At 36.1% G+C, this 23445-nt stretch overlaps 1 protein-coding gene across 1 annotated transcript in view; it reads right to left on the reverse strand.

Annotated features, from left to right (window-relative positions):
* The window catches only part of TNNI3K (TNNI3 interacting kinase), a 326898-nt gene that overhangs the window by 227259 nt on the left and 76194 nt on the right, over positions 1-23445 (reverse strand). Inside the window, exons 6-7 of the mRNA XM_055585475.1 lie at positions 6609-6707; positions 4034-4172 (exon numbers count right to left, since the gene is read on the reverse strand). Of these exons, the coding sequence (XP_055441450.1) occupies positions 4034-4172; positions 6609-6707 (238 nt within the window). The remainder of the gene's footprint in view (positions 1-4033; positions 4173-6608; positions 6708-23445) is intronic.

Below are 23445 nucleotides of genomic sequence, written 5' to 3' on the forward strand. Positions count from 1 at the left end.
CATCTAATAAAAATGTCTACTTTCCCTTTTTACTAATTTCCCTCTCAGAAATTTACCAAATGCTAAGGCCAATAAGGTATAAATGCATAGAGTCTATGCCCTCAAATAATTTACAATCTAGTTGAATAGTCAGCAATTATAGGCCTGAAGTAATACAAGTCAACACCAAGCTGCTAAATTTTGGATTTGCTTTAGCACAATTTTTAAAATTAAAAATAATCAGTGATCTACAGCCACTTTTTATTATTTTATTACTCTGTCCATCTGTATAGAGGGCTTTATTCAAAATAGAAAAAAAACAGCCCTTAACATTCATTTTCATTATTATATGTAATAGAAATCATCTGTTGAACCAAAAAAGTTTATGGAAAGATTTTCTTTTAATAATAAGCAATAGGAAGGAAAAGAAAGGCAAGATACTAGTTTATTTTTTTAAAGTTCAAATAGAATAGTCATTTAACATCTAATAAGCACTGTAGGCCTTATAGCTGCTATATTTGTAGACAATGATTCTTATTTTATTGTTCTATAAGATCTTAAGCCAAAAAGAAATCTTTAACAAAGTTACTGAACTTCTCCTCTCAGGGTTGTTATTGAAAAATGAATCTTTGAATCTTTTATATTAATGAGTGGCTCAGAAGGACACTCTTCCTTCAGAAGAATGTGCCTGGGTGTTTTGATTATCTTCCTTTTAAAGATTCTTTTTCTTTGTTCATATTCTGTTGGAAGTCAGGGAAAGTCAATACCATGAGTCAATGCTTGAGAACAGTAGGGAGCCCAGGGAATCAGGAAGTCACATGAGGATTCTTGAGGTCCAGAGGGGACATTGTAAAACAGAATAAAGCACAATATTCCATTAATTCATGATTTTCCTTTGGCCATTCTGGTCCCACCCAACATTGTTCTCTAGTTGAATCAATAAACTTCAAAGCAGATTATTTCCTTGATAAATTATCCTCAGTAGCCTGGACATTATTCCCATCAAAGAAGATATTAATACCAACCAAAGGGATAAGCCAGGAGAAATCTGGATCGGATGCAGAGTTTATATATTATATATAACTCCATTTCTGCTTCAGCCATCCTGATACCTTAATTTTGTCATAGACCAATTTGCAAAGATAAAAAAATACATATATTATTATTATTATCTGAGGAAAACTGAATGTATGATAGTCTGTTTGCTCTAACTTAATACATAATTTAGAGGTCTAAGTAAAGGAAAATTTTAAACAAAGGAATACATGTAAATCATTATTAGAAAAATATGTGGTCACTAGTCCTCTACCTTGAAGAGCATATGTGTTCAGTAGTGTATTTTGAAAGGAAGAGTAGATGAATATGTAGGTAGATGGATGCTACTTCCTGCTTAATTCTGCTCATTGATCTTAAAGATAGAATAAACGCTTCCATAGTAACCCATTAATGTTAGCACATCCCAATAACTCAACTTGCAAATGTATCTTAAATAAATTTTCAGTGTGATAATAAATCTGTGTGATAGTTCTGACAAGATATATTTTTTAAAATAAATTACTTCTCTTTACTGACCATGTCCTAGAAACTTTTGTGACTTTTTCTGATATCCATGTCCATGTTAACAAAATTATATCTTCATCAGATGACAGAAATTAATAGTTTCTAAACTTAAAATTTTCCATTTTTAACTCTGTATCTCTATTTTTACAAATACAAAAAGAATTTAACTTTTTATCTATATTTTTACAGATACAAAAAGAACTGTATCTCTATTTTCTTCTTATGGAGTCCAGAAATATTTGATCTTTTCAATCTCAATCAACAAGCATTGTATTTCTCCTTTTTCATTTCTCTACAAGGTATAAAGAAGACTAGGGACTTAGAACATATGTGACTGAATAGGTCAGTCTCCCAAACATGCTGAACATGCTTTTGGAATTATATTTTGGTTAATTTTATAACCTTAATTTATTTTCATTTGTGATGTTCTGTTACCATGGAAACATAATGTAAATACCAGATTTCAAATTGCGCTTCTTTTGGGGTCATTCATTTACTCCTCCCCTTATGTCCATTAACCACAGGCAAGGTTTAAACCTAAAATAAATCATCTGAAGGCTTAGATATATTTTAGAGTAAGTGAACTAGCTGATAATAAATCTTGTGCAGCATCCACTAGCACTAAAGATTTTCTGGTTTATTCTTTGCAATTGGTTTAAGTGCAAAAGAGACTTAAATATCAATTGTGTATTAGAAGGAAATACAATGCTTAAAAATCTGAGTCATGTCTCTTGATTTTTTTTTTTTTTAATGATTGAGTAGGAGGCATTAGAGTGCTTCTGTGAGTCAGAAGGAAAATGCTAAAAATTATATCATATGATGCCGGTATGTACTGGGAATACGGGTGCAGCACACATTTCAATGCCTTTTGTAGAAGAGTCCTTTGATCCTGGAGACATGCTGATCATAAATGACACTCATTTTGACACCACTGAGCTTTGGAGTTGTTCAGAGGAATAAAAGGCTGAGGTTGGCATTGATAATAAAAGGAAGAATGTGAGCAGTTCCTGACCCCTTGGAAAAGTGAGGCAGTTTCAGAAACAATTACGTGCTCAGTGATTCACACTGGTGTACTTCTGACTATTCTAAAACAACAGAATCAAAGAGACTGCTTAAATAAGGTCCAAGGAACAGCGCTCCTTGCATCCTGACAACACAGGTTGTTTATGATAATGCTATAGAAAAATTCCTGAGTTACTGTACACTGGCTCAGAAAATGATAGAAACTACATTTCTCAAACATTGCCAAATAAAACGGTCCTGTTTCCAACATGGAAATGAAACTGCCTTAGCCTCTTGCCACAGTTGTCCCTGGGAGCCTTTGTGTTTTCCTTATGAGTAGACGGAAACATCGATTAGTTTTATTAACTGAATATCAATCTCAACCTTGGACCAAGAGCTTTGACAACCTTGTGCTTTTGGAAATGTGCATCATTTCTGCTGCAAAGGCCAGCAGTTCTTACAGCTGGGCTTTTAATTAGGTCTCTTGAGGGTCAGTGGAAGAAGACTGGATATGCCTGAGAGAATTTAACAACAAGATGTAACTCTGAGTGAATCTGTGTCAAGAAATAAAGTTTGTGAGGAAGATAAAAAAAGAGAAAGAAAGTGCTTTTCTTTAAAACTTTCAATTTTCCAAAACACATTTTGTAATTAAAAAACTAAAAAAGTTGCAGAAAATTTTATTCTATTAAATGCATCTAAAATATTTCTGTGTATTCTAAAGCTTTTTTCCAAAACTGGTCACACTCTAACTCTATTTCCATTTAAAATAATAGTAGTCTCAAATACTGAGGTGGATGTGGGGAGTAACATGGAATGCTCATATATAGCTTTGGGAATGAAAAATAGTGTAAATATTTTGGAAAGCTGTCTGAAATTTCTCCCAAAGTTAAACATGTATATGACCTTTGATTCAGCAATTCTCTCTCTATATCTATCTATCTATCTATCTTCATTTTCTAAAAAACAGAAAAAAATTAACCTATGGCAATAATAGAAGCCAGAATATTGATTACCTTTGGTGGTGAAAGCTATTTACTAAGAAGTGGGCACAAAGGATCTTTCCAGGTGAAATATTTGCAACCTTCCAGATAAAAATACTATATCTTGGTCTTGGAGGCTTTTGTGTGGGTGTATTCAAAAGGAAATATTCACTTAATACTCAGTTAGGATTTGAGAATTTTGCTACATGTAAGTTTTACCTCAATTAAAAAAAGATTAGTGAGTAACAAGAAGTAGGAAAAGCTTAAGAAAACCCCTTACTTTTATGGTCATACCTAATATATTAAGCTGAAATAAAATATGCAAAGAAGGATTAACATATAGGTTTAATTAATATATTTAAAATAATAAATTATGACTTGAGGTACAAATTAGGACATGAAAACTAGAATAAATCAACTTCAAGATTATTCTCTAGTAAATAAGTAAAGTAGAAGAAAAAGCAAACATAAAGTAAAAGACTGAAAAATTCTTCTTCTAACCATAATCTTACCATCTGCTTTGCTGCCTTCTTCCACCAAGAGTTTCACAATATTAAAGAATCCTTTTGCAGATGCTAGGTGCAGGGGCCTATCTCCAACTTCACCACTTACATTTACATCAGCACCAAATTTCAAAAGGAGGCGAGTTACCTAAAGGATCCAAGCATTTGAGATTAGTGTCAAATGTCAAATAATAATGCAAAGCTTTCAGCAGTATGGAAGGAGACATATCATTAAGATGTTCTTTTGGTTAATTTTTGCATGAAAAAAATCCTAATTCAATTGGCCTAAACAATAAGGTATTTATTATTATATCACCTAGCAAGAAATTAAAAACTGGAGCAATTTCAGAGTTCAGTCTTCACTGTACATAAACAGTCTTCTCTAAAGTCACCCATAATAATCTCTAAACAATTCTTCAAAATCTTCTGGCCAGAGTCAGCAGTGTTTATGTGATTCTTCATTTTCATAGCGACTCCATGCATAGGTCACCAATGGTCATCTTGTGACTGGGATTCTAGGTCCTGTTTTGATTTGTGAGTAAGCAGGAGATAGCCACACTAGCTTTTAGCATCTTCCCACACTGGTTGAGATTCACAGCTCAGGAGTCTTCCAGGGGTTGTTTCTGGTAATTTACGGGATTTGTCCAAATTATTTACACATCCACTTAGGAATCTTTCAAATACTTTTTCTAAACTTGACATTGTCTCCTCTGGGAATTTCAGAAGTCATCACAGTGATCCCAAGAGGTAAGTTAAGATGTATCTGTGCCATTAAAATATCAGTTATGGGAGGACTCCTCAAAACTCTTGACCACTGAGGGCCTTCCGCTGTGGTCCTGGGGTTAAGACTTTGCCTTCCAATGCAGGGGGTGTGGGTATGATCCCTGGTCAGGGAGCTGAGATCCCACATGCCTTGCAGCCAAAAAACCGAAACATAAAACAGAAGCAGTATTGAGACAATTTCAATAAAGACTTTAAAAATGGTCCGTATCAAAAAAATCTCTAAAAACAAGTCTTGACCACTGACGCATCAGCATAAATGTGAATTCAAGCTCTGAAACTATTTTGTGGCAGCAAATAAATATATTTTAGGCAGAAGCCTCTCAAGAATATGGTATACATTTGATAGAAATCTAGGCGAAAAAAATAGCTGGTGGAATGTGGGAGAACTTCTTATTGTGTGCAGTGGGTAAACAAGAAAGGTTCTGAAATTAGGCTTCTATTTATTAGTTATGTCACTTTGAGTAAATGATTTGGCCTTTTCAAAATTCAGTTTCTTCATCGCGAAGATGGGAATACCTCATAGGGTTGTCATGAGGATTAAATAAGTTATTACACGTGAAACACTTAGAAAAGTGCCTGGTACTCAATAAATGATATCAGAAGAGGTAGTACCAATGTGGAATATATGTTTTATCCATTTGTTGGCTAATGGGCATACCAATGCTTAACTCAGGAGAAAGCTGAACAGTAGTAGACATTTAGTTTCAGGAACCTTGCACTCCTAAGCAGATATTTCCACTTATACAGACTCCATAAATTCTGATTATGTGACTTTATAATGGACAGATTTAAACTATCGTTGAAATCGATTGTCTATTAAGCACTATTATTATATACCTAGGAAATATTGCTCTTGGTACAAAACATCTACTCTTCCACTTAAAAATAAGCAAATAAACAATTGCCAAGGAACATGGCATATCAGGCACATTTATAAACCAAATGTGCCATTCCCCTGTCAGCATATTTTAGTAAGTGACAATAGCATCCATAAATTACTTATGTGCTGTTTTTGCACATAGAAAGTGAACCCCTTATCATAAAAGGGCCATCCACATTTTAGCAAAATTTTATAATACTGTGACTATACATTCAGGGAAAGTAAACAAATTTAACACTCCACATAACATGCAGAGAAGCTCTTTATGTTTCTGCTGGGTGATGAGGTTAATCGCCAAAGAGGATGACTTAACAAACAACGTGCATTGTGTATACCCTGCCTGTGCCTGAAATCAGAAAAAGTTTGGAGTTTTTCATCACTTGAGCTTTGGACCCTGTACTTTCAGAAGCATTTTCAGTACTCAGCTCTCCAGTGCACTCCAGTGCACTCTGAGCAGCACATCAATGAAATGAGCAATCTTCCCCAGCTAGAGGTCACGCTTCACAGGCTTGAGAGTGTCCAGGCATATGCCAGCCAGCAAAGAAATAAAGGCACAATGATTGGAACAGCACAGAGACAAAAATAAGTTTGATTTTCAACTTGGGGTCCTCAGGAAGTGCAATAGCATGACCTCTACAAAGGTGTGATTCTGCTGCATAACTGAGTAATACTAGAGATCTAGGGAGATAAAATGAGGAAGAATGAAAATGGTCAGTGAAAATGAACAACTTGGTAGCTGCTATTTTTCTGTGGATCTACAAAAGCTTTTCAAGGGTAGAACTGATGAGAAGATGGCAAAAATGATCCAGAGGATATCTCAAGTAGCCTTTCTTTGAATATAGTACAGTTCAAGAAAAGCCTGGAACACTTAAGTGATGCCCCAGGCTTTGGACTTACCTACACACTTACTTACTAACTTACCTGTTCATGCCCATAGTATGCTGCAATGTGCAGTGGAGTGAAAAAAACTGCATCTTGAACATTGACATTAGCTCCATGTTGCAGAAGCACATCAGCAGCCTGGATAAGAAAGAGCTAGGTTAGGAGATTCACTGGGGGCATCTGTCCAACAAATTTATTTTACAATTAAAATGTATTAATACAACTAGTCTCTAGGAGTCACCATTCTAAAACACAGTATTTTTCCATCTCCCTTCTCTGAAATCTCCAATGGCTTGCTTTTGCCTAGAAAATAAAAGCCAAGCTGCTTACTATGGTATTCAAGGTTCTCTCAATCTGATGGTATCCTTTAAAATGTACTTTCCATGACTCTCTTTCATAAACCCAACTGTACAATCAAACTGCACTCCATTTTCCACTTCTCTGAGTCTTTGTTCACATTATTTCCTCAGTCAGAAGTTCCCTTCTGCCCAATCTACAGATATTTAAACCCAAGCTAAATGTCATCTCCTCCAATATTTCTTTACTTTCCCTCCATTTGTTGCCAAATTATTTGCTAAAATTGTCTTTCTTCCTTTTACATCTCACTCAACTTTCTTTCATACTATTTAGAACATTTACAAACATATACATGCCTTATCACCCTTATTAAAGACCAAATTCTTTAAGGACAAAATGTGTACCAAATTCATCTATATAATCCTACTCTAGCATGTTGCCACGAAAATAGTTATCATTCAATAAAAATTTGTTGAATGAATGAGTGATTAAAACAAACAAACAAAAAAAAACTAGCAGGAGCCATCGATCAAATGCCTTCATGGAAAGGCACAGACTGCCAACAAACCTGCTGACCCTTTAGATTGATTCTATCAAAGACTCATCTCCAAGCCTCTTTTCTCTAGAAAACTGATTGAAGTCATTTCCTCCAGATGTGTTCTTTTTCACTGTAAATTTTTCTAATGTACTCTCTGTTCTTTAGTTGGTAAAATAATATACATTTGGGGAAATTTTCAAAAGTCTGTTAGTCTTAGAAGAGAGAACATGAAGCTGGGATCAAAGAGCTCAAGGAACATCTGTTCCCACACCTCTTCTCTTCTATGCCTCCATCCTAAGTTGAAGGCATAAATGGTAACTGGAGTGCCTCTGTCTCACTCCAAAACATAGAAAGATAGGTTCCACTCTCCCATTTTAAAGGTAAAGACACTGAGCCTCAAGGAGGCTTTTTAACCTATCTGAGGTCATACAATTAATAAGAAGCAGAACTGAAATTCAAATTTAGGCTTCTTTGAAGTTTCTTTCCATCAGATCCTTCCTGTGACCTTATCACTTTAACACTAACCTTTAAGCAAATGAACTAGCTGAATCAATCTCAGGTAAAATGAAGCTTTCCGTCAGTAGAAGCTTGTTCGATTCAGCTTTGTAGATTCAGCTTGGAATTTAATGCTGGAACCATTTATATCAAATGTCTGCTATCTTAGACTTCATATGCCTGTGAGTTCAATCTTGGGAACGTTTAAAGGAGGTCACATGTGATCAAGGTAAATGGAGCTTTTTACAAATTCTCTTATTTTAAACATAGCATAAAATAAAGTAGACAGCATGAATTTTTATTGTACAAAGGATTCTCAAATGTTAACATATAGACCCAATTTCTTAGGCATGGTTCCAGAACTTACTTTCATTCTAAAAGATAAGGGCTCTTAGTCCAATGTAATTTTTTCCTAAGTTTGCACTTATCCAGTTATTCAGAAGGTCAATCTTTTGGCTCAATATTCATTAATTATGAAGTGTTGGCCTTCTGAGAAACTGTCAAAATGTAAGATTTAATGAAACCACACAGAGTCATTATTGAACTGTAGGTTTTAGTTAGTTTGTTTTAAAATTCAAGAAAATAGTTAACCATTGAGAGCAATGTACACTGGAATTATCTGAATAATTTCACGGGATATTTATATACATTTAATGCATCTATTGGTTCTTATGATATTTCAAGTCATGATAGGGAGTATATCTCCTACCAATTTTATAGGGATACAATGTATCATGATATACAAATATGCTTGTCATTGTGGTGAAGATAAACACACTCATATTAATGCTTAGGCTGGAACATATATCTATTAAATAATTTTAATCATGCTTCCCCTAATCTAGAACCTGAAAGAGTGGGTAGATCAATTTCATCTCCTTTCCACTACATGAAGTCCCATGAAGTCCCAAACTGAATTGCTTTTATTCACCACTATGCTAAAAATATAATAGGCATCCAGATAATTATTGAATTGGACTGTATTTCTAGTTAAAAAATAAGAATACATATCTACTAGTCATAAAGGAATTTAAACATTAACAATAGGACCCAAATATATGATAGAAAATTTTTAAATAGTTCAACGTACACATTTATTGATCCTTTACTCTGAATTAAACTTTAGCAAATCCCAAGTGCCTGCTCCATGCCAGGAACTGTCACTGGCATTTTTACATACATTGTCTCATTAAGTTTTCTGCTGGCCATAAAATTCTGTTGTATTAAATAATTTTGAGAAAATCCATAGTTTTGATTTTTGTCCCCCCAAAAAATAACAAAACTACTAGTCAAACTGTATACTAGAAAAAAGTCTTATCACAGAAAGGATGTCTTAATAATCTTTAAATTAAAAAAAAAGAACTTTATCATACTTATATTTGTATAAATTATATATATATATATATATATATATATATATATATATATATATTATTAAAGAACCAAGATTCAAAATTCAGTTCAGTTCAGTCGCTCAGTCGTGTTTGACTCTTTGAGACCCCATGAACCGCAGCACACCAGGCCTCCCTTTCCATCACCAACTCCTGGAGTTCACCCAAACTCATGTCCATTGAATCAGTGATGCCATCCAACCATCTCATCCTGTCTTCCCCTTCTCCTCCTGCCCTCAATCTTTCCCAGCATCAGGGTCTTTTCAAAGGAGTCATCTCTTTGCATCTGGTGGCCAAAGTATTGGAGTCTCAGCTTCAACATCAGTCCTTCCAAAGAACACTCAGGACTGATCTCCTTTAGGATGGACTGGTTGGATCTCCTTGCAGTCCAAGGGACTCTCAAGAGTCTTCTCCATCACAATAGTTCAAAAGTATCAATTCTTCAGCCCTCAGCTTTCTTTATAGTCCAACTCTCATATCCATACATGGCTACTGGAAAAACCGTAGCCTTGACTAGGCGAACCTTTGTTGGCAAAGTATTGTCTCTGCTTTTTAATATGCTGTCTAGGTTGGTCATAACTTTCCTTCCAAGGAGTAAGCGTCTTTTAATTTCATGGCTGCAGTCACCATCTGCAGTGATTTTGGAGCCCTAAAAAAGAACATCCACCACTGTTTCCAGTGTTTCCCCATCTATTCACCACGAAGTGATGGGACCAGATGCCATGATCTTAGTTTTTTGAAGGTTGAGGTTTTAAGCCAGCTTTTTCACTCTCCTCTTTCACTTTCATCAAAAGGCTCTTTAGTTCCTCTTCACTTTCTGCCATAAGGGTGGTGTCATCTGCATATCTGAGGTTATTGCTATTTCTCCAGGCAATCTTGATTCCAGCTTGTACTTCTTCCAGCCCAGCATTTCTCATGATGTACTCTGCATATAAGTTAAATAAGTAGGGTGACAATATACAGCCTTGATATTCGGTTATTCTTTATTGATGAAACGAATAAGCATGACAGTGTCTGTCACAAAGTCATTGTTTTATGAGCACAAAAAATGGGTTACAGCTCTTTGTTTTGATAGGAAAAGAATTACTATACATTACACACTAAAAATATTTCCATTTGCTAGTTGACTTCTCAAAATATCCAAGTAGAATCTCTACAATTTCCAGGTTGTAATTTAAATACTTGTTTGAACATTCTGCTCTTTCTTCCTAGAAAGTTTCTGTTTTCTTTCTTTGACTGTAGTATACCTAGTCTCAAGGCCAAGCTCAGTTCCCAGGTCCTCTGAGAACTTTTCACAAATACTTTACTGTATTAAACATTTCTTTCTCTAAATGCTTATATTATTTATCCTCACAACTTAATCTTTTCATTAATTATCACTGTGTGTAAACCACTATTATACAAAAATTAATTAAACTATTTTTATCATGTTCTGAACTTGTCTCAATGAAGTATAGGAAGTTTTGATTCCAGATTAAGAAGGATTTTTCACCTGAGACACTGGGATTTAATCCTTCTAACTAAAAGAGTTATACCTTATCATTTTAAATTCCGGAGATTTAAAAAGTAATGCCTACAAGAGAAAGGTCCTCATTGTTCTTATTTGCTGAATGTTTCTGCTACAGTATGACTTTAACTTATTGACTTGCACTCAACTGACTTCTGACTCTGAACTTCATCTTATGAAAATCATTGACAATGATGAAGAAGAAAGAAATGACTACATCAATAGGAGCTAAATATCTCATGAAAGAGAAAGTAAAGTAAGGTAAATTCTATATGGGATAAAATGGCAATCAATCAGAGCTGAAATTCCTAAAATTAAATATAAGTGTTTTATACCTAGTAGACTTTCCAATAAATATCTACACTTTGAAATTAAGTTTTTCTTTGCTTTATTTAAAGTGATATCTCATTTCTTGTGACTTCTTTGGGGTCTCCCTCAAATTCATACTTACACTGATGTTTTCCTTAGGATTTATAGTTTGTTTAAAGCCACAGTTTTCTCTTCTATAGATCTTTATCTAACCTTTACTATTGAGACTTATAGAGAACAGAATAATGAATCTCTTTTGGGATAATACCCACTTCCATTTAGTAGAAAATCTGTATTAACAAAGTTTTAGAAGAAAATGTTTTTGAAAGATTATGCCTCAGGAACTCAAAATGATCCCAAAGATTTTAATATGCAAGTTGATTTAGATCTGAAATTTTTCAATGCTTCCAGTTCTAACTTTCAATGTGTGTGCTCAGTCACTCAGTCGTGTTCAATTCTTTGCCACCCCATGGGCTATAGCCTAAAAGATTCTTCTGTCCATGGAATTTTCCAGACAAGAATACTGATCGGGTTGTAATTTCCTTCTCCGGGGGATCTTCCTGACCCGGGGACAGAATCCACATCTCTTGTGTTTAACTTTCAATAACCCACTCTAATTGTGTCCCATTGAACAATTACCCTCTCTTCTAAACTTTTCATTGTTTTTCAAGAGTAGTCTACATCTTTTATTGACATAGTCTCACCTCTTAGTCACTCCTCAGCCCACCTATAGTCTGGCTTCAGATCAGAATTTCCAAACTTCAGGGAAATTTCTTTGGAAAATGACATCAAAGATCGCCCAACTGTCAATTCCAATATATATCCTTGGGTCTTTTCCTTATTTTAATATTTCTCCAGCATTTCTTACTATTTGTCTTCTCCTTAAGATCCTATCCTTCCTTAGACTGACTGACATAATGATCTTTGAGTTTGATCCCTACCTCTCTGCCAGCTTTTTATTGTCCTTCTCTAGAGGTGACTCTGGAGAAGGAAATGGCAACCCACTCCAGTGTTCTTGCCTGGAGAATCCCATGGACAGAGAAGCCTGGTAGGCTGCAGTCCATGGGGTCGCACAGAGTCAGACACAACTGAAACGACTTGGCAGAGGTGACTCTCTGTTTATCTCTTAAGTGTTTCTTCGGTGTTGCTTTTTTATCATTAACATTATATTGCCTCCTGATTTCCTTTGTCTGCTTTAATTGCTTTGAATTAATTAAGATAATACATGGAAATCATTTAGGACAAAACTTGGTAACCTAAGAGGAAGTGTTCAGTGGTAGTTATTAGCTATCTTGCCTTAAACATTCTCTAGTTGATTTTATCTATCACGATTGCTACTACTGCTGCTACTATTACTAATACTGGTACTATTTCTACAACACACATACACAAACAAACACACACACACTTCTCTCTCCAGAGGCATGTATTTTACCGATTCCTCCAATATGGGGTCTACCTTACTTAGCAACTCAGAATTTGATTATATGGGCACTTCTCAGGTGGCTCAGTGGTAAAGAATCTGCCTGCCACTGCAGGAGATGCAGGAGATGTGGGTTTGATCCCTGGGTCAGGAAAATCCCCTGCAGTAGGAAATGGCATTCCAGTATTCTTGCCTGGAAAATTTCATGGAGAGAGGAGCCTGCTGGGATACAGTCCATGGGGTTGCAAAGAGTTGGACACAACTGAGCAACTGAGCAGCAGCAGCAGACTGCTTATATATTTCCCCTGTTTCCCAATTACTTTTACTCTGGGTTCATTTCAATGATTTCATCTTTATCACTTGCCCTTTGCTTTTTGGTAATGTGAATGAAGTATTAGAATGTGTGCTTTGAGAATGTTGTTATTTAGTTGCTCAGTTGTGTTTGATTTTTTTGCAACGCCATGGACTGTAGCCCAGCAGGCTCTTCTGTCCATGGGCTTTCCCAGGCAAGAATACTAGAGTGGGTTTCCTTTTCCAGAGGATCTTCACAACCCAGGAATTGAACCTGCGCCTCCTGTATTGCAGGCAGATTCTTTATGACTGAGTCACTACGGAAGCCCATCTATGAGCTAAATAAGGATATCTCATTTAATTCTCACAACAATCTCATGGCACTGTTACTAATAATCCCATTTTAAAAATAGGAAAAATAAAGTTAAGAATTACACAGTCTTAAGGAAAAGCACCAAAATTTAAACTTGAATCTATAGAAGTCCAAAGAATCATACTACTCCACAGTGTTTTTCTTCTTACATGTGCTATTATTTGGGGGCAGCCTATAATTCCTTGACACCTCAGACAGTTCTATACAGGATATAGTCCTTGGTTGATATTCTTCAAGGATTTTCAAGGACATCTGTGTAGCCAGTATATCAATAAGTATGATTCTGACTTTGTAATTGCTTGCAGATGACTGAAAAAAATAAAGTTAAAAGTTATTCTAAGTAGATGTTATATGGTAGGTATCTTGAAGAGTCATATATACTATGACAAGAATTTTAGAATTTTTCCTGAATTTTTTCCATAGAGGGTTTTACCAACAGATTTCCAACAAGAGCAAAGTATATTCTGATTTGCACCTTAAAAAGATCCTTCTGGTAACAGTATAGCAAACAGACTGAAGAGACAGCAAACTAGAAGCAGAGTGACCAGCTAGCAGGGCTCAGCAGCCAGCTAAAACGACAGGGATAAGGATAAAAGTGATCTAGCAGATAAAAATGAGGTAGTAGTAGTATCCAAGAGATGGAGAATGGGTTTTAGAGATATTAAGATGATACAATTGCACGACTCAGCATATTGGGGGTGGGGAGGGATGATGGAAGTTATTAGCAAATGATGACTATAAAGGAGGAAGACGATAAGGGGAAATAAGCATGAGGGTAAAACTGTGTCTAATTTGCGAATTTAAAAAGTAGGAACATCACCCATAGTTTCTCTCAGGTTAATCACTTAACATATTTAGTTTCTTCTAGTTCCCTTTAGCAATTCATTGTGAGCTTATCCAACACCACAGCTGTTTCAGCTGGGGTTGATCCCTCAATCAAAATGCAAACATATTTCCTGAGTTTTTAAACAACTACCCAAAGCTATGCCAATTAAAAATACCAATAATTGCTTATCCATTTATATTTAAGGCTTCATTACCTAGCATTTTAGATCATAACATTGCTTTAGATTTAAAATAAGCACTTCTTTTGATTTTATGCTCTATTTTCTGTAAAATTTTTTAGCTGTATATATACTGACTTCTCTATACCCATTACAACTGTTAAGTGAGAGCTCCCTATCATATAGTTACAGAGGTTTATCATTTAAAACACTAACTGAATATTTTTGTAAAGACTTTTTATTTTACCTGACATAGCTCTAATTAAATATTTGAGTACAAAAACTTACTGGAAAATAGTTTCTTCAGGCTGTCACGGAAATGAGGTTCTCTTATGTAATCTTTCTCTTATTATCTCAGGTTAAAATTAAATCTGGTCTGAAAATTACTTGGAAAATGATTCCACAAGATAACATTATTAAAGAAATTAAAGGGACACTCCATATTCTTCATATGTTGTAGAAATAGAGCTTAAAGGTATATCAACTTATATACATAAAGTAAAAGAATTCCATTGATTATATAAATCTATAGCTTCTCAGGAAATTGTAATAATATAAATAGAAAAGCTGGTGGATGAAGAGTGATGAGAAGCTGTGAGGTCAAGGCTGGAGCTACAAGTGGGATCATTTTAGAGAAGTAATAATTGAAGTTAGGCGATAACACCAGTTCCATAGGTAAAAGGAGATACTTGAGGGATATTTATGGCTAAAAAGTGGGAAATAATGGAGCCAGCAAAGGAAAGAGAAGAGTCATCCATGAAAGAAAAGGAGAACAAAGGAATGCTTGTTAAGGAAGCCCATGGAAGAGAAATTCTAAAGAAAAGACAGGCTAAATTTTCTGAGCCTTCCAGCTAATCGTCATCTTGCTGTGCTATTTTCTTTCTTACATATATTCTTTTTTGCAGCATTTCCTTATGTGAGGGTCTTATTTTAAAATCCCTGGCTGAGAAAACAGGCTTTCAATGTTTATGTGTTATGAATACATCATGTTCTATGCATTTCAAAAGCCACAATTTTTTTCCTTATGAGATTTATTTTTATAGCTTGCCAAAGGTCCAGCATTTTTTGGCTATACTGCAATTGTAGAGACTTGAAAACTGTAGTACAAGTTAGGCTCCCTCTCATGGATGGTTTTCCTTATACTGCCTATACCCTGGACATTGTAATCTGACAAAGAATTTGCTCATGACCTGTCCTGCAGCCCAAGACACCTACTGAAATCATGTAATTTGCCTGTACTTGAAAAATAAACTTCTAAATTACAGTTTGAAGGTGATTTGCAGTCAACTAATAGAACATAAAACCTACTCCTTAAAACAAACAAACAAACAAAAATAAACTATTATACATCAAAAAAAAAAAACTAATAGAACATAGTTCAGTTCAGTTCAGTTAAGTCGCTCAGTCATGTCTGACTCTTTGCGACCCCATGAATCACAGCACGCCATGTCTCCCTGTCCATCACCAACTCCTGGAGTTTACCCAAACTCATATCCATCGAGTCGGTGAAGCCATCCAGCCATCTATCCTCTGTTGTCCCCTTCTCCTTCTGTCCTCAATCTTTCCCAGCATCAGGGTCTTTTCCAATGAGTCAGCTCTTCACATGAGGTGCCCAAAGTACTGGAGTTTCAGCTTTAGCATCAGTCCTTCCAATGAACACCCAGGACTGATCTCCTTTAGGATGGACTGGTTAGATCTCCTTGCAGTCCAAGGGACTCTCAAGAGTTTTCTCCAACACCACAGTTCAAAAGGACCACATAAAGATTTTGGCTCTTAGATAAAAATGATTAATAAGAATCTTCCTAAAAATTATTTCAAAGATCAATTTATTTCCACCAGCAGGGATTTAAAAAAGACAACAGCTAACTCTCAGGTTCAGGGGTTAGTCCTGTTTCAAGCACATTCTACAGAATGTTTAGGGCTTCCCTTTTTGAGCTTCCTCATTAAATAAGGCAGAAAACATTATTTGATGAACTGCAAGATATGAACTTAAGTAATCAATTATATCCTATAGGCTCTGTATTTAACAACATAATTAAAAATGTTGGTCTGCAATAACTTAGAATAAGTGACACAATAATATTGGTAAATCCAGTCATAAAAATATTTTAGCCGATTATGAAACAGTATGTATTGACTGGTATACAGATCAATTATAGATAATTTTCTTTCTAGATAAGTTTATTAAAAGAATATCCATCATTCAGTCAGAGACCTATTATCAGGACAGAAAGCAGAAGGAATAATGGCGGTAACTATTAAAGTAAGTTAAACTAAGATAAACACACGGAGACTAATAATTGAAGCCTACAATGAAAATGAAAAAAGTGCAATACCAAGTATGCCTGTCAGTTTCAGACACAGAAAGGGCTATGGAATAATGTGGGTGAGACTCAAGCCCAGACTTCTAATTGTTTCACATGGGTAGTAAATAGCAGAACCTGGATACAAATAAACCTAGGCAGTTTGATTCCAGAGACCACATACCTAATGACTAGTCTATATATTATATATTGATATCCCTCGAAGCTCAGTTCGTAAAGAATCCATTTGCAGTGCAGGAGTCCGCCTGCAATGCAGGAGATCAGGTTTGATTACTGGTTTGGGAAGATCCCCTGGAGAAGGAAATGGCAACCCATCCCAGCATTCTTGTCTGGAGAATCCCATGGACAGAGGAGCTTGGAGGGCTACAGTCCATGGGGTTGCAAAAGTTGGACATGACTTAGAAACTACACCACCACCACATATATTATACTGCTGTAGCCAAAAAACATTACTCTAGAATCCCAGTTTCTCTAACATTTCAAACATTTTTCAAACTTTTACTTAATGAACTCAGCACAAGTACTCAGCAGGGGCACTATGATAGAATTGGCTTGGGTGGCTCCTGGATGTAGGAGGCATGAGCTTATAACTCCTTCCTTTCTCCTTGAATAAGCTCCAAGGTACCTCTGGAATGCTAGACATCCTGAAAGTACATACTGGAAATAACTGTTCAACAAAAGAGTTGCTAGTTTGGGGAAAATAGAATTGTCACCACATTTACCTGCTAGTCATTTTTGATTCTAAGCAAAAGACAGGGTCAAATAATATAAGTATAGAATCATGCCAAGTTTCCTGGGTTAATAGAGCTCTTCTCTTCCAGACATAATTTATAATCCCCCTATAAATCCATCTACGTATACATTTGTTATCATCTTCGAGAAAATATAAGTGGCATTGCTATCTATGAGGCTAACTTGTTCCCTTGAATGTGGGAATGATATTTCTCATGAATATTAATAGAAAATGACAAAAGTTATGGAATGTCACTTCCAAGATTAGGTTACAAAAAGACTGTGACTTCATCTCACTTACCCTACCTTGATCTCTCCATGACTCTCTCTGATGGAAACCAGATGTCTCATTATGAGCTTTCCTAAGAATAGCATCACATGGTAAGGTCCTGGTGTCTCTAGATAATAGCCAGAGAGGACCAAAACCTGCCAACAGCTACAAGAGTGAGCACAAAAGAGGACTCTCTTCATTCAGTCCTTAAGAAGACTGCAGACCCATTAGAAACCTTGTAAGAGATACTAAGCCAGGGGACCTTACCTCTCAGCTAAGGTATCCTGAGATTCCTAAGCTACAAAAATGGCAAGATAAAAAATGTTTACTGTTTTAAGCCATAAAGTTTTGAGATAAATTTTTTATGCAGCAAAAGTTAGCTGATATATGGTTGTGTCTCTCAATTTATTACTAAAAAATCCAAGTCACAACTGACATCGATATTAAATAGTTAAATAGGCCACTTCTGAATATCAAGAGGAACAACAGTTCAAATCAGCAAATATTTATGAGAGCCTAAGTTTTCTAAGCACTGTGCTAGTTTCTGGGGATCAAAGATAAATTAATTTTTCAAAAGTAATACATAGGTCAGTGGAAGAAACAAAACAAAATGATTATGATATAAAGCAGAATAAAAATAATTTGATATGAGATAATACATGGACTAATATAACAAAAGAAAGGCTCTATCAAAAAAAAAGAAGTTATAAATTAGTTCTGTAAAGACAGAGAAACCTATATCTGGGAGGGTACCTGGAAACTGAAATAGAAGTTGCTAAGTGGAAAAGGGAAGATAAATTAATTCATTCATCCCTCAAACTTATTTGATCATCCAGTAGTAACAGGCACAGAACATATGTTTGCCAAATTCTACTATTTCTTAAAATCTAGTTCAAATTCTACTCACCTCTTGAAATCTTTTTAGACTTCCACGTTCATTGAATTCATCACTGAGACAAATTATTACATACCCCAATATCTTTAGAATTACCTTGAGGCTTTATAAGAATGTATTACAGATACCCTCTTAGGAATTATTGAATCCGATTCCCTAGATACTAAAAATTCCCTAGATACTAAAAAAAAGCTTCTTAGAGATTTTCTCTTGCATCCAATATGGAGTAACAAGGAGTATTCCAGAGAAGCTAAGGTAGCTAGAGTTCACAAGAGAGAGTACCAGAAACAAGAGAGTTGAATAAAGAGAGAAATACAAAGACCTGGAGAAGGTTCCCTTAGAGGATAAAGCTGAGCACTGAGTAGTGTGTGCTTGTGAGGCAACTACTGCTGACTGGGAAAAGAACCAATGAAGATTAGTGATAATTATGTCCAGTGCTCACACAAGTCCAGGGATAATGCCTAGGCTCATCACCCAGACTGGAAATGCTCCTGATTCACTGAGTGACTGAACTGAACTGAAACAGTTTGTAAGCTTCTTAAAAAATTATACATAAACCTACCAAATGATCCAGCTTTTCTACTCTTAAGATTTGTTAAAAGTAAATAAAAGCACATATCCATATGAAGACTTGTACAGAAATCTTCCTTGCAGCTTTACTTGAAATTCCTAAAAACTGGAAACAACTCAGATGTCCATCAACAGGTAGATAAACACTGTGGTATATCCAAACAATGCAATACCACCTATTGACTAGACATCTTATTTGATCATTTATCATGTAATTGACATTTAAACTTTACACATTTAAGGATCTTCAACCCTCCACTTCCAATTCTATACACACACATAATATTCCCCCATTGTTCCCCATCACAATGAACTGGAAATTATTTATCCAGTTGCTGATACCAGAAACCTATGAGTTTTTGTGGACACCATCATCTCCTGTACCCCCTCATATATAATCCATCAGTAGATTAATTTAATTTTACCCTTTACATTTTTGCAAATCTGCTCTTGTCTCTGCATATCTACTAATACCACCCATACTCAAGCAATAATTATAGATTATTGACTCCAAATACATCTGCTTGCATAAATTCTTCAAATTCAGTTGATTTTAAACATTGTACCTAGAATTATTCTATCAGAATGCAAATTTGATCATGTTACCACTTCTCAAAGGCTTTTCATTGTTCTCAGGAGAGAGAGAGAGAGAGAGAGAACTCCTTGACACAGTTTGTCATCCAACCCAGGGAGATTTTGAGAGTAAAAGAGGTATTCACTTAAAGAATAAAGGGAGCTTTGATCAACAATATGATCAGGGATTTTCCTGAAGAATCAGGAATATAATATCACTCTACAAATAAGTCTATTGGGCACCTGACCCATAACCTTTTTCTCCTTGTTTTTCGTTTTCCACCCATCCCCTAGGTCTCTTAGCTCCATACACACACATTATGGTCTTGTTGCTGTACTTCCTATAGTCAGACAGTTTTAATATATATGATTTCCTCTTCCTGGAAAGCTCTCTCTGTGTCTCAACTTCTCATCTGTAAAGTGGAAATGAGTTTGCCTATTTTGAAGGGCTTTTTAAAGGATTAAGAGTTAATATATGCAACACTGAAAGTAGGAAGTCAAGAAATACCTGGAGTAATGGGCAAATGTGGCCTTGGAATACAGAATGAAGCAGGGCAAAGGCTAACAAAGTTTTGCCAAGAGAATGCACTGGTCACAGCAAACACCCTCTTCCAACAACACAAGAGAAGACTCTACACATGAACATCACCAGATGGTCAATATCAAAATCAGATTGATAATATTGTTTGTAGTCAAAGATGGAGAAGCTCTAAACAGTCAGCAAAAACAAGACCGGGAGCTGACTGTGGCTCAGATCAAGAATTATTACCAAATTCAGAGTTAAATCGAAGAAAATACAGAAAACCACTGGACCATTCAGGTATGACCTAAATCAAATCCTTTATGACTATATAGTGGAAGTGACAAATAGATTAAAGGGATTAGATCTGATAGACGGAGTGCCTGAGGAACTATGGAATGAGGTTCATGACATTGTACAGGAGACAGCGATCAAGACCATCCCCATGGAAAAGAAATGCAAAAAAGCAAAATGGCTGTCTGAGGAGGCTTTACAAATAGTTGAGAAAAGAAGAGAAGTGAAAAGCAAAGGAGAAAAGGAAAGATATATGCATTTGAATGCTGAGTTCCAAAGAAGAGCAAGGAAAGATAAGAAAGCTTTACTTACTGATCAATGCAATGAAATAGAGGGAAACAATAGAATGGGAAAGACTAGAGATCTCTTCAAGAAAATTAGAGATACCAAGGGAACTTTTCATGCAAAGATGGGTACAATGAAGGGCAGAAATAGTATGAACCTAACAGAAGCAGAGGATATTAAGAAGAGGTGGCAAAAATACATGGAAGAACTATACAAAAAAGATTTCCCAACCTAGATAATCATGATGGTGTGATCACTCACCTAGAGCCAGACATCCTGGAATGCAAAGTCAAGTGGGCCTTAGGAAGCATCACTACAAGCAAAGCTAGTGGAGGTGATGGAATTCTATTTCAAATCCTAAAAGGTGATGGAATTACATCTATTTCAAATCCTAAAAGATGATGCTATGAAAGTGCTGCACTCAATATGTCAGCAAATTTGGAAAACTCAGCAGTTGCCACAGGACTGGAAAAGGTCAGTTTTCATTCCAATCCCTAAGAAAGGCAATGCCAAAGAATACTCAAACTTCTGCACAATTTCACTCATCTCACACGCTAGTAAAATAATGCTCACAATTCTCCAAGTCAGGCTTCAACAGTACATGAACTGTGAACTTCCAGATGTTCAAGCTGCATTTAGAAAAGGCAGAGGAACCAGAGATCAAATTGCCAACATTTGTTGGTTCATCAAAAAAGCAAGAGAATTACAGAAAAAATATCTATTTCTGCTTTATTGACTATGCCAAAGCCTTTGGCTATGTGGATGACAAAAAACTGGAAAATTCTTCAAGAGATGGGAATACCAGACCAGCTGACCTGCCTCCTGAGAAATATGTATGCAGGTCAAGAAGCAACAGTTGGAACTGGACATGGAACAACAGACTGGTTCCAAATAGGAAAAGGAGTATGTCAAGGCTGTATATTGTCACCCTGCTTATTTAACTTATAGGCAGAGTAAGTACATCATGAGAATTGCTGGACTGGAGGAAGTACAAGCTGGAATCAAGATTGCCGGGAGAAATATCAATAACCTCAGATATGCAGATGACACCACCCTTATGGCAGAAAGTGAAGAAGAACTAAAGAGCCTCTTGATGAAAGTGAAAGAAGAGAGTGAAAAAGTTGGCTTAAAACTCAACATTCAGAAAACGAAGATCATGGTATCTGGTCAAATCACTTCATGGCAAATAGATGGGAAAACAGTGGAAACAGTGCCAGACATTCTCTTTTGGGGCTCCAAAATCACTGCAGATGGTGACTGCAGCCATGAAATTAAAAGATATTTGATCCTTGGAAGAAAAGTTATGACCCACCTGGACAGTATATTGAAAAAGAGACACATTACTTTGCCAACAAAGGTCCGCCCAGTCAAAGCTATGGTTTTTCCAGTAGTCATGTATGGATGTGAGAGTTGGACCATAAAGAAAGCTTAGCACTGAAGAATTGATGCTTTTGAACTGTGGTGTTGTATAAGACTCTTGAGAGTCCCTTGGACAGCAAGGAGATTTAACCAGTCCATCCTAAAAGAAATCAGTCCTGAATATTCATTAGAAGGACTGATGCTGAAGCTGAAACTCCAATACTTTGGCCACTTGATGTGAATAAATGACTCCTTTGAAAAGACCCTGATGCTGGGAAAGATTGAAGGCAGGCAGAGAAGGGGGTGACAGAGGATGAGATGGTTGGATGGCATCACCAACTCAATTGACAATAATTTGAGTAAACTCCGGGAGTTGATGATGGACAGGGAGGTTTGGGGTGCTGCAGTTCATGGGGTCACAAAGAGTCAGACACGACTGAGCATCTGAACTGAACTGAACACTGAAAGTAGCCACTATTGCTCCCACAGCTACTGTCAGGTTTATTTCCTCTTTTTACTTGCTAAGGAGACTCAATGGAAAAGACCCTGATTCTGGGAAAGATTGAGAGCATGAGAAGAAGGGGATAACAGAGGATGAAACAGTTGGATGGCATCGTCGACTCAATGGACATGAGTTTGAACAAACTCTGGGAGATAGTGAAGGTCAGGGAAGTCTGGCGTTGCAAAGAGTTGGACATGACTGAGTGACTGAACAACAACTTGGTAAACATTTACTGAGGTCTTGGGTTATAAGCCAAATTATCAGTTCCTCAGAGATTCTCTCCTAACCTCAACTGAGTATGGGCATATTCATTTAGGAAATGCTAATTGTGTGTCTCCTATAGGCCAGACAGGCCTTGTGCTTGGAATTGAGGACAACAGAGAGAAAATGAACAGCTACAAAGACTATGTTTTTTTGAGCTTAAAATTTAGCACAGGAGACATACAGTAAACCAAAGGAGATAAAGATAGGCTATTATATAGTGACCAGTGCTGGAAAGAAATAAAGAAGTAAATAAAGGAGTGCCAGAGCTTTGAAAAAACACATAATCTGGGGAAAACTTATTGAGAAAATTACATTTAAACTAGGATCTTAAGAAGATAGGGAGTAAGATATTCGGTTAGTAAAAGTTAAAAAAAGCGGTTTAGACCTGACAGAGCAGTGCAAAGGACCTAAGGCAGTGCATGATGCCTTGTATGTCTAAGGAACTTAAAGTTGAAAAACAACAAATAAGAAAATGATGAAAATTACAGTTTCTGAAATTCTAAATGAAATAAAATTTAAAAGGCTCACTCAGGCTTTCTTGTCTGAAAAGGCTGAGGGGGAAAGGACAGAGGGAGGGGGATCAAATTACCCTCTTTTAGTTCAAGATCCAGGCTGACATTCACAGCTTTTCTCACAGAGGCAATTTTGTTTGTGTGATT

The sequence above is a fragment of the Bubalus kerabau genome, chromosome 6 (assembly GCF_029407905.1).
Source record: "Bubalus kerabau isolate K-KA32 ecotype Philippines breed swamp buffalo chromosome 6, PCC_UOA_SB_1v2, whole genome shotgun sequence".
NCBI classification, from domain to species: Eukaryota; Metazoa; Chordata; class Mammalia; order Artiodactyla; family Bovidae; genus Bubalus; species Bubalus kerabau.